Source organism: Cervus elaphus, chromosome 18 (genome assembly GCF_910594005.1).
Source record: "Cervus elaphus chromosome 18, mCerEla1.1, whole genome shotgun sequence".
NCBI classification, from domain to species: domain Eukaryota; kingdom Metazoa; phylum Chordata; class Mammalia; order Artiodactyla; family Cervidae; genus Cervus; species Cervus elaphus.
The window spans coordinates 55,502,483-55,516,392 of NC_057832.1; the positions used below are offsets into that span (position 1 = coordinate 55,502,483).

General features: G+C 43.6%; 1 protein-coding gene across 1 annotated transcript in view; it reads left to right on the forward strand.

The window, feature by feature from the left end:
* Nucleotides 1–7,225: 7,225 nt before the first annotated feature.
* The window catches only part of CDHR3 (cadherin related family member 3), a 70,257-nt gene continuing 63,572 nt past the window's right edge, over nucleotides 7,226–13,910 (forward strand). Inside the window, exon 1 of the mRNA XM_043873165.1 lies at nucleotides 7,226–7,328. Coding sequence (XP_043729100.1) covers nucleotides 7,283–7,328 — 46 coding nt within the window. The 5' untranslated portion in view covers nucleotides 7,226–7,282. The remainder of the gene's footprint in view (nucleotides 7,329–13,910) is intronic.

A 13,910-nucleotide genomic window follows, 5' to 3' on the forward strand; every position in this document is an offset into this window, starting at 1 on the left:
AAACGAATAATGACTTACAAGAGTCAAAAGAGGCAGAGGGGAAACCTATAGATTAAGAAAATGGAGGATGTGGAGAAATTGGAACCCTCACACATCGCTGGTGGGAATGTAAAGTAGTGCCATTGACAATGACAGCAGACCTGGAGCACAGCGCATGTATAATATTAATGCAATACTGCCCTCAACCCAGTCCTACACAGTTCACTTGTACCCTGAATAGTTTCTATCGCAGGTTGAACTGTGTTCCTCCAAAAGGTGTGTTGAAATTCTAATCCCTGGTACTGTATTAGTATTAGTCAAGTTTCTTTAGAGAACTGTGTGTGAGGATTTTCCTGGAGCAGGGATGGGACCCGTGTCCCCTGCGCTGCCAGCCGCCAGGTGGATTCTTAACCTCTGGACCACCAGGGAAGTCCCTGGCATTCTCACGAAAAGGAAAATTTGGATACAGAGACAGACATGCACACAGAGACCATGCTATAAAAAGATGAAGACAGATATTAGGGTGATGCCAACAAACCACCAGGAACCAGGAGAGAAACATGGAACCGATTCTTCCTCAGGGCCTTCAAAAGGAACCAATTGTCCTGGCATCTTGACCTCAGACTTCTGGTCTCTGGGATGAGAGATAAATTTCTGTTGTTAAAGCCACCTGGTTTGTGGTACTTTGTCATGGCAGCCCTAGTTTCCAATAATCCAAACAGTGCAGAAATAGAAAACAAAGACACAAACTCCTTGGCTTCAGAATCCATTATCTAGGTAGGCAGGCATGTGTACTTAGTCACTTCAGTTGTGCTTGACTCCTTGAGACCCTATGGACTGTAGCCTATGAGGCTCCTCTGCCCATGGGATTATCCAGGCGAGAATACTAGAGTGGGATGCCCTCCCACTAGAGAACCATGCCCTTCTCCAGGGGATCTTCCTGACCCAGGTATTGAACCCATGTCTCCTGCATCTCCACCTCCTCCATTGCAGGCAGATTCTTTACCCACTGAACCACCTGGGAAGCCCATCCAAATATAGACAGAAGAAAACTGAAGTAAGAGAAGAGCAAGCAGCACCCATTTCTTCCTGCTTTCTCTCCAACCACATTCTCCCCACTTCCAAGCCAACAAATAAAGCCTTCAACCCAAATAGAGGAGGGTTGAAGAGTTAAAAAGAGTTAGATGCAGCACAGAAATCGTGCATCCTTTCAATCCTCCCTACATCAGCCAGCTCACAGGTGTAGGTGTGTCTGCTGTAGATATGCAAGGAAATCCTTGTAAGTTTGGAGATCTGAGAGTGGAAGGGACCTGTGTTCTGTTTGATGGAGGAAGTGCAGGGCAATTGTAAGCTTGCTTCCACTGTTCTGTGTCAACAATGGGGTAGAAATGACGGCATGACATATAAGGCCAGAGGCTGTCCTGAGTTCCCTGTGTTCTTAAAGGGGTGTGGGTAGTCATCAGAAAATAGGCAAGACTCCTGAGACAGAAAAGATATCCAGAGGAGAGCAGACCCATGAGGCCTTGAGACCAGAACAAGAAGACACCACTTCCATCCAAAGGATGCAGCCCATGGACAGGACTGCAAGAGATCTGGGAGGTTGTTTTGGAGACTGGAAAGGATGGGGTTCACCTGAAGCAGCAGGCCATCAGAGCACCAAAAAGTAAGGATCCAGCCACTCCCCCCTTCCCAAGCTCTCAGCACCATGTTGAAAAACGTGAAAGCAGCCAGACATTAGTGTCAGCTTCAGGGATAAGGAGAAAGTAGGAGAAGAAAATCTTGATTGTGACTCGTCTATCAAACCAGACTGGCTAGGAAGGCAGTGAAGTTGACTGGGTGTATCTGAAAATAGCTAGATTAAATTTTCTAACTCAGTTTAAATGAAAATTCTAGACAGAAATTCTCATTTGCTGGTAACACCTTCATACACATGTAGAGTCCTGCATATGGGCATTTGGCATCTCTTGGCAGAAGCTGCTCTTTCTTCCTGACCATGATCTTCTGGATCAGAGCTTCCCAAGGCATTTTCTTGACTTAATAATTCCGTCTCAAGCATCAGCACCCTTTGGAGACGTAGGAAAAAAGTATTCCATTGTCCTCAAATTGTGGAACCAACCAGGAGGGCTCTGGCTCAGCTGGTTAAAGAGAACTCTGAGACAGCTGCTGGACAGGGAAGTTCCCACTGGATCCCACCTCACACCTGAAGGGATGACTCCAAATAGATCAGAGGCCTCCAGTGGAAAATAAAATGATAAATGTATGCTTTAGTCCATGCAGGCTGCTATAACAAAATGCCACAAACCAGATGGCTTATAAACAACAAAAATGTATTTCTCACAGTTCTGGAGGCTGAAAGTCTGAGATCAGGGTGCCAGCATGGTCAGGTGATGACCCTCTTTCCAGTGTATCTTCACTTGGAGGAAGGGGGAGCTAGTCCTCTGGGGCCACTGTGGGGTCTCATTGATAAGGCCACTAATGCCTTCCATGGGAGCTCCATCCTCAAGAGTGAATCACCTCCCAAAGGCACCACCTCCTAATATTATCACATTGAGCATCAGGATGTCAGCATATGAATTTTAGGGAGACACAAACATCCAGACCATAGCAAAGCACTAGAAGAACACATGAAATTTAAAAAATTATCTCAGAGAGATTTTGTGTGCTACTTAGCCATGGAACACAAGTGATAAATCTGACTATGTAAGAATGAAAATTTTTTGACATGGCCTAAATTCCTATAAACAAAGTCAAAAACCAAATAGTAAACTGGGGAAATATGTGCAATGCCTAGTACAGACAAAGTGTTAATTTCCTTAACATAGCAAGACTTCCCACAAGCCAGCAAGAGATGTATCAAAAATTCAGTAGAAAAATGGTAGAAATGAACAGAAAATTTACAGAAAAGGAAGCAGTATTGATTCCTTAATATTGGGGAAAGATGCTCAACCTCACTCATGAGATGAGAAATGCAAATTGAAAACAGATGCGGTGTTTTGCCTAGAGGTGGACACCACATCCAGACAAACTCTGTCAAAAACCATCATACCTTCTCTCTATTCTTCTAAGGGCCCTAAAAATCTTTCCTAAAAATAATTTTCTTCCCCCTAAGATCATGTACCTCTCCTTCTATTTCCCTCTTAAGATGGTGTTTAATCTTGAATTCTAAGCTACTCTGGAAGTCACTAATTTTTTCCTGGCTATCTCCTGTGTATCCATGTTGTTGTTTAGTTGCTCAGTTGTGTCCGACTCTTTGCGACCTTATGGACTCTAGCCACCAGGCTCCTCTGTCCATGGAATTGGAGTGGGTTGCCATTTCCTTCTCCAGGGGATCTTCCCAACCCAGGGATTGAACCCACAATTTCTCCTGCATTGGCAGGCAGGTGCTTTACTGCTGAGCCACCAAGGGAGGCCCGTGTATCCATGAAGTATGCATATTCAAACTTCTGTTTGTTTTTTTCTTGCTAATCTGTCTTTTATTACTGGGGTCTCAGCTGAGGACTCAGAGGGCAGAGGGAAATTATTTTTCCTTTGCTACTGAGGCTCAGCTTCAGAGGCGCCCCCCCCCCGCCCGGGATCCTCATGGCCAGTCTGGGAGTGAGTGCCCCTGAGGTTCCAGAAGTAGGGAAGGGTGCGCAATTTAATTTCCTTCCCCACCAGAGCTGAGGGGCTCTCACTGGATGGGTGTTCTGGGTAGGGGAGAGAAAGGCACAGGGCAAGGGAGTAGAAAGTAAATTCAGTAAGTCCACAATATTTTGAGCACCAGCCATGTATCTGGCTCAGTGTTACATGTGAAGCAATCAGGATGCAATAAAGTTTAAGAGCTTCTCTGTCCTGGAAAGGCATGCTAGGACTGACGGGAGACAGATGTGTGAGATGACCCTGGGAGTGGGGTGCCGGGGCTGTGTGCATGCTGGTACGGCAGCTACGCAGGGAAGCCCCTGTCGACTGCTTCCCGTTCCTGCCATCATCATGGCCGCTGCTGCTGAGAGTGTGTGCTGGGCCCTGAGAACTCTCTGCCCAAGAGGGGCCTGTGAGGCAGGGGCACCTGAATGCTGTGACCTGGGGGTCCTGTCCCAGGGTTTGGATCCTGGAAGTCCCCAGTTTTCCAGCACTGGTGAATGAGAACCATGGACAGAGCTTCCTCGTAGACATTAAGGTGGCCACGCTTGCTGGCTTCTCTGCCCACAGACCTACTGGAGGAGCTGGACTTTTCAAACATTCACAGCAGTGCTTCCAGTTCTGGTCTGAAGTCTATAGCGTTTTGTGTATCAAGTACATTATAGATAATGTAAAGGTTTGTAGGTGGCAAATCATCCATCTGCAGGAAAGTATGTTCCAAGTTCCAGTTTGACGAATCTTTAGAACACAACGCCTTTGCTAGCAAATTAGACACTTGCAGTAGCTGGATCCCAGGAAAGTCCCTTCAGGGACTTTTTGTGTCTGAACCATTGCTGGGCCAGATATGATGTGGAAGTCTCCCCAGGTCTTCCATGTGACCCCAGAGGGGTGCCTGCCCAATTCATCTCACCAGACTGAGACCTGGGTGGAACCAGGACTTAGGATCTCAGAGGTCAGAACAAGAGAGCAGGGGGCCTCAGGGTCCTGTTCAGCCTGTGTGATTCTGGCCCAGCTGGGTCCTAGATGCCTGGACCATACGATTTCAGGAGACGTGAGCCGACAAATGGACAATATAACATGATAATGGCAGAAACAACCTTAAGGGCTAGAAATAGATGCTTTCATTACAGGAGGAAAAAAAACCCATAGCAAATTCCAAAATCTGACCCTTATGATCCCGGGACCAGGGAAGGGAGGGAATGGGAGATTCCCCTATTCCTGGTGAAAACAAGGCAACATGAAGAAGGCTGTGCAGTCAGGCTGAAAATTAAACAGATGTGAGTTTCTTTCATTCAAAGCCTTAATTATTCTGACGTCTTCCATAACTTAATCTGAGGCATCACTTCAGCTTTAATTATGCATAATGAAATGGATTATTTACAGTAACTAATATGACAGGGAAAACTGAGAGGTGAGAATTGGTAACTTGGCAACTGTTTAGTCATCTTTTTTTTCAGCCCATGTTTATTGCCTACCTACTATGTTGCAGCTTTTACTACAGCCCTATTAGGAAAAATACAGTATTGCTAGAACACATACTATGGCCCAGTTTCTTTCACTTCATTAGCTCATGGACTATTCGCAATAATACTGCATCACAGGTATTATTCTTCCTGATTTGTAGAAGCGGGACTGAGATTCTGAAAGGGTAGGTAATTTGCCTAAGCTCACACAACAAAACCTATGTTTTCCTTGCCATTTACCTGTTTTAGACAGAAACCTACCTACAGACTGACATTATATTCCGAATCTCACTTCCTGCTTTATATGGGAAAAGTTGACTTTTCTCAAGGGAAAAATGAGGGATCAAAATTGTACTTTTGGGGAAATAACCTGAGGGCTTCCTACAGGATGCATTGGATGCTATGGAGACAATCCCGGTCAGAGGCCAGGACCTGAGTAGGCCCCGGTGAAAGTGAAGGTCACTCAGTTGTGTCTGACTCTTTGTGACCCCATGGACTATACAGTCCATGGAACTCTCTAGGCCAGAACACTGGAGTGGATAGCCTTTCCCTTCTAAAGGGGATCTTCTCAACTCAGAGATCAAACTGTATTGCAGATGGATTCTTTACCAGCTGAGCCACAAGGGAAGCCCCTAAGCCCCAGTGGTGGCAGCCAAACTGGAAAAAAAGGCTGCAGGCGGCACTGAGGAGGCTAGAAAGGGCTTGGCGAAGATTTGGACATAATGGACAAGTTACACATCCTCTCTGAGCCTTACTTTCCTTGTGCCTAGGAGCAGCTGTAACTGGTTTATCCAGAAGTCTCAATCCAGGGGCATATAAACAGAAACGGTTTTGCTTCCTCCAGTCATTGTTTTTCATCTGCCTCTGTTACATCTCCTTTTCTTGTTTCTTAACAGCTTGTTTCCTGTTCACTTTCAGTTAGTCATCGTCCTTGATAGCTTTCACAGCTTCCGTCTCAAACGCAACTTCAGTTTTGTTTTCAGCCTCTCCCCTGCTGCAGCACTGGCCCCTGGGTGTGGGGTGTTGTCTGGTTTCTCTGCCTGGGGAGGAGGGAGAGGACAGGGCACAGGCATGGCTCCTGAGCTGGCCTTCCGTGCTCTCTCTCTCAATCTGTTGTGGCAGTTTTCGGGGCTCTCACAGACTAACTGGCCAGGGCTGACCTCTGTGCATCCAGATGCTGGTTCACTAGTGGGGCACATGTAGTCTTCAGAGCTCCTGAGGATCTCCCAGCGGCTCATGTCCCTGGTGCCCCCACCCGTCTCTTGCCACCAACCTTGGGCTGCTGGGTGGGCACCCCTCCCCCAGCAGGTATTTCTTGAGTGAAAGGAACAGAAGAGAGGGTCCAAGTCCCGCTTCCTTCCACTGTGTCCACGGTCTTCCTACTGCACCACGTTGAGGGAACAGGCTGCTCCACCCCCACCCTCCCTCTGCACGGCCACTGCTCCTTGTCTGAGTGGATGCTGGACTCCAGATGCGTCTCACTCACCAGGGCTTGTAGACTCCCACAGGGCTGTACAGGGCATGGAAGCATGGCGCAGGGCAATGCAGCCCAGGGACGGGCCACATCACTTCCCTGTGCATTCAAGCTTCCACCAAAATCTTCCTCCACAGACGTCTTTGAGGGCTGCCGGGGTGGGAGGGGGAGTTGGGGGGTGTGTGTGGATGGAGTCTGCCTTGAGGAGGGGTCTGGCCCCAGCTCTTGGCTCCTCTTTTTGGAATGAATGTTTTAGTCTCCAAACCTGAGTCTGACTCATCAATTCAGAACAGCAGAAAAATTCTTACTTCCTACCCGTTTCTGTGGATGGCAAGGTGCCTGGTGACAGGACAGCTGAGCCTGTAGGGATGACACTGCTGTGTTCAGCTCTTCACATCACCTCAGTGTCTCTGCTCTTCTGTTGCTCTTTTGACTTCTCTTCTGGGGCTCTCTGTGCAGACGCATCTTGGACGTGGATTTTCAAGATGGGCTCTGAGCTGACCCCATCAGCTGCTTGGCTGACCTCTTGGTACCATGCCATCACAGAAGCAGGTAATCAGAGAACAAACAGTCCTGTGGTGTTTGGAGTCTCCCTTAGTGACACCAAAGCCTCTGTTTGATTTCTCAAGTGGCAACAAAGCCAGGAGCAGAAGGTGAGCAGCACCTAGAATAGACCCCAGGTGTAATAACGTGGGGTTCAGGCCCTGGAAGATGCGCTAGAAGCGTACGCAGAAGTGAACTATCAAAGATGCAGGAGGTCGTCTTCTTCCCGCTTCTCCTGGGTGCCCTGTCAGGTAGGAGCTCCGTTTCACCACCTGACTTGGCCCACTCAGTTTGCTCAATATCATTGTGTGATAAAGTCCCCGAAGGAAGAAATTGCCCCTGGGGGGCCCTGTTCAAGTGTGGGACTGTCAGCCTCAGGGAGACTTGTGAAGCTGGGGTGGGATATCTGGAGAAGAGGGTACCCCAGAAGCCCCATCTAATTGATGTTCATATAGACTGTTTCACCTCCCCTCTTGGCCTGTGTAGTCCTTTCAAGACCGAAAGCTGGGGAAAGAACTTTCCTGGCAGAGCTTTGTGTGTATGTCAGCTAGTCTTTGCGCAGATTCCGGCCTTACTCTGGAGCTCTCTAGCAGCAAGCTGAGGTTGCCAAGTCACCCTATGTGGAAACTGAGGTACAGAGGGGCTAGCGTCTTAGTCCTGAGAGAAGAAAATTTCTGATAGAAGGCAAAGATTCACCTCATGTTCCTGGCACTCCCTCCTCCTTATTCAAGAGCTTCAGGAATCTTGGATGATTTTTCAATGTTGTCAGCTTGGATTATTGAAATTGAGCTTTTTAAATTAAATCTTATTTTTGAATAGGTAGTATATGCATAATGTATGGAATTCAATCATATTAAATTTGCAGATTAATTTAGGGGTAATTTACATCTTTGATGAGTTATACAGTAAAACGCTTAGAGGAGTGTCTGTTATCTAGTAAATGCTTAGTAAATGTTACTGATTATGTATGACATTGAGTCTTCCTATTCAAGAACAGGGTTCCAGAAACATGTTCAGCTCTTCATTTTCTCATGAGTATTTTGAGATTTCCTTCATATGGATCTGGCACATTTTGATTATATTTCTAGTTCTTTTTATTTTTTAACATTTGCAAATGAAATCTTCTTTTGACTTTTGTCTTTTAATTGATCCTTATATAATATATGGAATTCTGTTAATGAATTATCTTATTTGTAATGATGTTTCTGTCGATTTTCATGGATTCTCCAGGTTTGAAAATAATAAATGTTTATACTTTTCCTTCATTATTTTCTTATATCTCTTTTCTTTCTCTTATTCAACTATGGGCCCTATACCTTCAGACTGTTGTTAAATAATGATAAGAACGTACACTCTTGTCTTGTTCTCCATAAAGCATCATGTTAAATTTTGGTATGAAATAGAAATGTTTTATATGTTAAGGAGATAGCTTTTATTCTTATTTAGGCTATTTGCTTATAAATAAAAATGGATTTTTATTTTTTTAAATTTAGCTACTTGGCATATAGGATCTTAGTTCCCTGACCAGGGATCAAACCCATGATCCCTGCATTGGAAACTCAGAGTGTTAACCACTGGACCACCAGAGAAATCCCAAAATGGATTTTTTTAAAATGAATCTATTAATATTTATTCAACATTTTAACAAATTAAAATATATCCAATATTACCCTTTATAGTCCATTTTTCCATATACTTAAAAGGGATCCTTCCCTGCTTTTAGGTAGGAAAGTAGTTATTCAAGGATAATTGGACATTTCTTTAAAGCACTTTGGTAAACTGAACTATAGTACAGTAGTATTTACAAGAGCAAAATAGCTTGTCTTGATTTCTAATTGCTACAGTATGGTATCAGTGAGATCAAACTTAGGCAAGACAGACCCAATTAATGTTTACATGTGGAAACCATACAATATAAGTGGTTAACCTACTGAAAGTTTAGCATTCGGTTCACATCACTGAGAAGCTTACCTAAGATCTTTTATGCTGCAGCATCCTGTGGTATTCTTGCACTGCCCACAAAAATTCTTTGGGGGGAGAAAAATCATCAAAACTGTGATATAGCCAATGAAATCTTTAATCTTTGATAACCTTTAAAGCTTGGGAGTACTTAACAGCAGGTAAACATGGAACATCTTCCTAGAATACCAACTTTACATTAAATATGTAACATCAAAAAACCAAAAAGTAAACGCACAATTATATTCACTTTTAACAAATGAGATGTCCCTAAGTTCCTGTAACCATTTGTATGAATTCATTGGACTTTGACAAGTTCTACATTATAAAATGGTCACTTTTGCCATAAAATGCAAAGATAATTCTTACCTGTTTGAAACATCTGAAGCAAATGTCACCTTTGACAGGTAACATATAAATGTGATGTGTGTGGCAAGGTGTTTACTCGTACTGGACATCTTGCTGTTCATCAGAGAGTTCATACTGGAGAGAAATCTTAAAAATGTGATGTGTGGCGGCAAGTACTTTAATCAGACTGCAAAACTTGTTCTTCATTGGAGAATTCATACTGGAGAGAAACCATATATATGTGGTGTATGTGGCAAGGTGTTTGTTTGTACTGTTAACCTTGATATTCATCAGAGAGTTCATACGGGAGAGAAACCAGATAAATGAGGTATATGTGGCAGGGCTTTCAGTGTGAATGCAAACTTTGCAGTTCATCAGAGAATTCTTACTGCAGAGAGCCTTAGAAATATAAGAATTGTGACAAACCATTTAGGCACAGTCATCCATAACATCATCAGGCAGTTCAGACAGGAGAGAAACCATATAAATATGATGTATATGGCCGGTGCTTTACTTGAAATGACGAACTTAGAATCCATCGGAGAATTCATACTAAAGAGAAACATTAGAAATGTGACAGTTGTGAGAAACATTTTATTAAAAAAATTTTTGTTGTTAGTATATTACTACAGTTTATTAAATAATGACACAAGATTTATGCCACATTTTCCAACAGTGTTTAAATAAAGAGTTCAAAATATTAAAAAAAAAAAAAAAAATCTCATCTCTAGGTGACACTACCTAAGCCCAAAGGCAGGTGGGGTAGGTGTTATTTAGCCTAGCTATTGATATTATTTACACCTTTTAACAACTTATCAAATACAATACTGTTGACTTGTTATTACATTTGTGTGAAATAATTCATGTATACAGAAAATTAGGAACATTTAACCTAACTGACTTCAAATTAAGTGGCAATAGCAAAGGCAATTCAAGTAGTAACATGGTGCAACTTTCCCTGTTAATGGTTTTAAAATGCTCATTTAAATAAAAGATGAGTTCACTTGCTTAGATATTTGAAATACAACTTTATTCTGATTTTAAACGAAAAGGAATGGGAATGACAGTAACAAGCAAGATTCGACATCTCAATATTGTCATGTGACTACAGCAGTCTTATATTTGAAACTCAAGGAGAAAACAACTGTGTTACAAAACACTTAAATATGCAGGTCCAAAAAATGAAGGTATTTTTTTTTAAACTGCCACATTCACTTCAAAGCCCATCCATTTCCTTCAGCATCCAAAGATTAAGCACATGTTCTGCTTAGCTACATAATAAAGTGGCAAACACGCTGCACCACTGACATCACAGGACAGCTGCCTATAAAACCAGACTTCCGACGCTGGGCCCCAGCTTCACTTTCTCACAGGTCATCATCTCCATCCGGGAGAGAAGTTGTCTGAGCAACCTCTAAATCGGCTCATACTGTGCTGCCAAGGCTGGGTTCATGACCACTTCTGGCGGGGCAAGAGCAGGCATGGTGACAAACTCTAAGTTAGAGTCTCCAATCAGTTTCCTAGCAAGCCAAAGGAAGGGCTTTTCAAAGTTGTAGCTACTTTTGGCAGAAATGTCATAGTACTGAAGCTTCTTCTTTTGGTGGAAGACAATTGACTTTACCTTAACCTTTCTGTCCTTAATATCCACTTTGCTGCCACACAACACAATTGGGATATTCTCACACACTCATACCAGATCTCTATGCCAGTTAGGCACATTCTTGTAAGTAACTCGATGTTACATCAAACATTATAATGGCACATTGAGCTTGTATATAATAGCCATCTCTCTGTCCAAAAATTTCTTCTGACCAGCTGTATACCATACATTGAACTTAATCAGTCCTCTGTTGGTATGGAACACAAGAGGATGGACCTCAACATTCAAGGTAGCTACATACTTCTCTTATTCACCAGTCAGATGACATTTCACAAATGTAGTTTTTCCAGTACCACCATCACCAACCAATACAAGTTTGAACTGAACTTGGGGCTCTCCTTGGGCAGCCATTGCGATGTTACTTCCAGAAGCATCTCTGCACCCGTCTGACTGAGCCCAAAATGGATTTTTAAATCAGATTTTTTCTCAAGATCTATAAAGAAGACTATTTGATTTTTCCCCTTTGATCTGTTAATAGACAAATAAGTCACGAGTCTCCTAATAATATTGAACTCTTTAACCTTGAACTTTTAGAGGGCAGGAGGAACTGTGAGTGTGAAGTTGGGCCTTGAGCTGCGCAGACTCTTACTTGAATTAAACATTGGAGATTTTCCCAGAAATAGAGGCTTTTAGGACCATAATCATTTGAGTTAAGAGGTGACGTTTATTGTCATTAGGGGAAGAGTGAGGTTAGAAAAACCCAGCATCTCATACTGAAACATTATCATTTGGAATCGTCTCATCAGATGTGTGAAAGAAACAGATCACAAAAATCTGCAAGAAATACTTGAGATTTTAAAATAAAAACCACATTCTAATCCCTCCCCCTCCTCCAAAAGACCACACACTGTACTGCACTTTTGCTTCCACAGGTCAAATACAATTTTTTGAAAGGCCTGCTGTGATGCAGACTACTCCTCTCTCACCTTCTTAGGTGAGTCTGAAAACCTACTCCTTACCCTTGATCTCAAAAACACCAGGGTCACAGAGGATTGGGGGAGGGGAGCAGTCACAGTACCTGCCTTCAGCAGATTGGAAACAGGCATCACCAAAGTAATCACAGACAAAGTAACATTTTCCAGTATTCTGTTCCTCTCCTTTGGTCTAACCGGTGTGTATCCTCCAGGTCCAGGCAAGCCCCACCTCCTCCATGGAGCCTTCTCAGATTGCCCTAGCTCTTAGTGGGTGCTCTTTCTGTTATACCCTGGAACTTCTCTTGCCTACACGTGGAATGGGTGTCAAGGGTTTCGTACAGTACCTAACACAGAATAAGTGCTCAATGAAAAGTAGCAGGAGTTATAAAAGTCTGTCCTGGAATCCTCAACTGGAATGCCAGCCCTACAATAACAGTTTTCATATTTCTTACTCCTCTGTGGTCTCTGAGTACCAGTACATCAGGGTATCTAATACATTTTTGTTGTTGTTGATCATTATCCCTTTGGGGGCCTGTTTTTTCCCCTCTGCATTTACTGATATCCCCTAAATGCAGAAATTTAGATCCTCTGCCTGCTTAATATTGGCAGTGAGGTTGGCGTATGTCTTTTTCACCTCCTATTAAGATGAGGGAAAGAAAATATTTTCTCTTTGGGATGCTAAAGTGTCCCTTTCAAGCAACAACTTAGAAAGCAAGGCCCAAAAGAACATAAACTCCACAAGACTCTCAGCTGTAGCACAAGAAAGAGTTGGGGTGAAACAGTCTCTGGCTCCATCAGTACCAAAGGAACATGTGTCACTCCTGGGAGATGGAAGACTTAGCAAAGGCCCCTCAGTGTATTTAAATCCACTGCATACTGAGGCTGTCCCCACTTTGAGAAAGTCTCCAGGGAACTAGCTTTTGTCTGAGTCTCATGGAAATGAAAAATGCCAGGGTGTGTAAAGAGAGAAGGCTCTCCTTGGTAGTTAGAAGATCCACAGGAACACAAAAAAGGTATCAGGCCGGTTGACCTGAGTTTTGTCCACCGAGCACCACATGTGAGGTCATCTTGATCTCTCTAGGGTGATCCACAAGTCTGCCATCTGGGCCTGGCCCCCAGCTGGGTGAGTCAGGAAATCAAAAGAGGCCCAAGGCTCAGTGTCTTACACTCCTTGAGGACTAGGTGTACATCCTTCTTAATGCTCTCATCATTTGAAAAGGCAGGAAGATATAGTCCATTTCCAGAAAGTCTTTCTGTGGGTGATTAATCCTATACATGGGATCCAAAGAATGTAACAAAAAGTTTCCTCTTTTCTACCATGTCTCTTTCCTATTAAGACAACCTCAGAAAAGCAAAGGCCATCCCTCCTCTCAGCCCCACTCCCCTCTTCCTTTTCCAAGGGAACCTGGTTGTCATTCCCTCACTCCCGCTGAAGCACTCAAGTTACTGGAATCTGTCTGCTTTTCCATCTCCATAGAGTTAGATGTTGGCAAGAAACCCGCCCTCCTCAGGCCTGAACCAGAGTGATGCTCCAAGACAAACACCTCCCTCTCTTGCTAATGATGACGTAGTGTCATTTACAGAATCATTAGAAGACTCGCCACCTTTTCTTCTGTGTCCTACCTTCCATTAGCCTTCGGGGGGCGTGAATCAGCCCCCCAAAGTGGGTGAGTGAGCATCTCATCCAGGAAGGTATAACCTTGTGAAAATGAAAGACACAGGAAGATGTTGCATACACTAAAACAACAACATTCTACAATGTTTTATAGTAAACTGAGCATATGCATTTTCTTATATGGTACCCATGAGAGTGAATTCCAGTAGGACGGGAATTAGTCTGAGTGGCTTTGCTAAAGTTCCTGCACACAACGAACTCTTGTTCAAGGCATGGAGCCCGCTGACTAATAGCAGTGCATTGTAACCATGGGTCCCTGGAGGTTGGGGATGGTCTG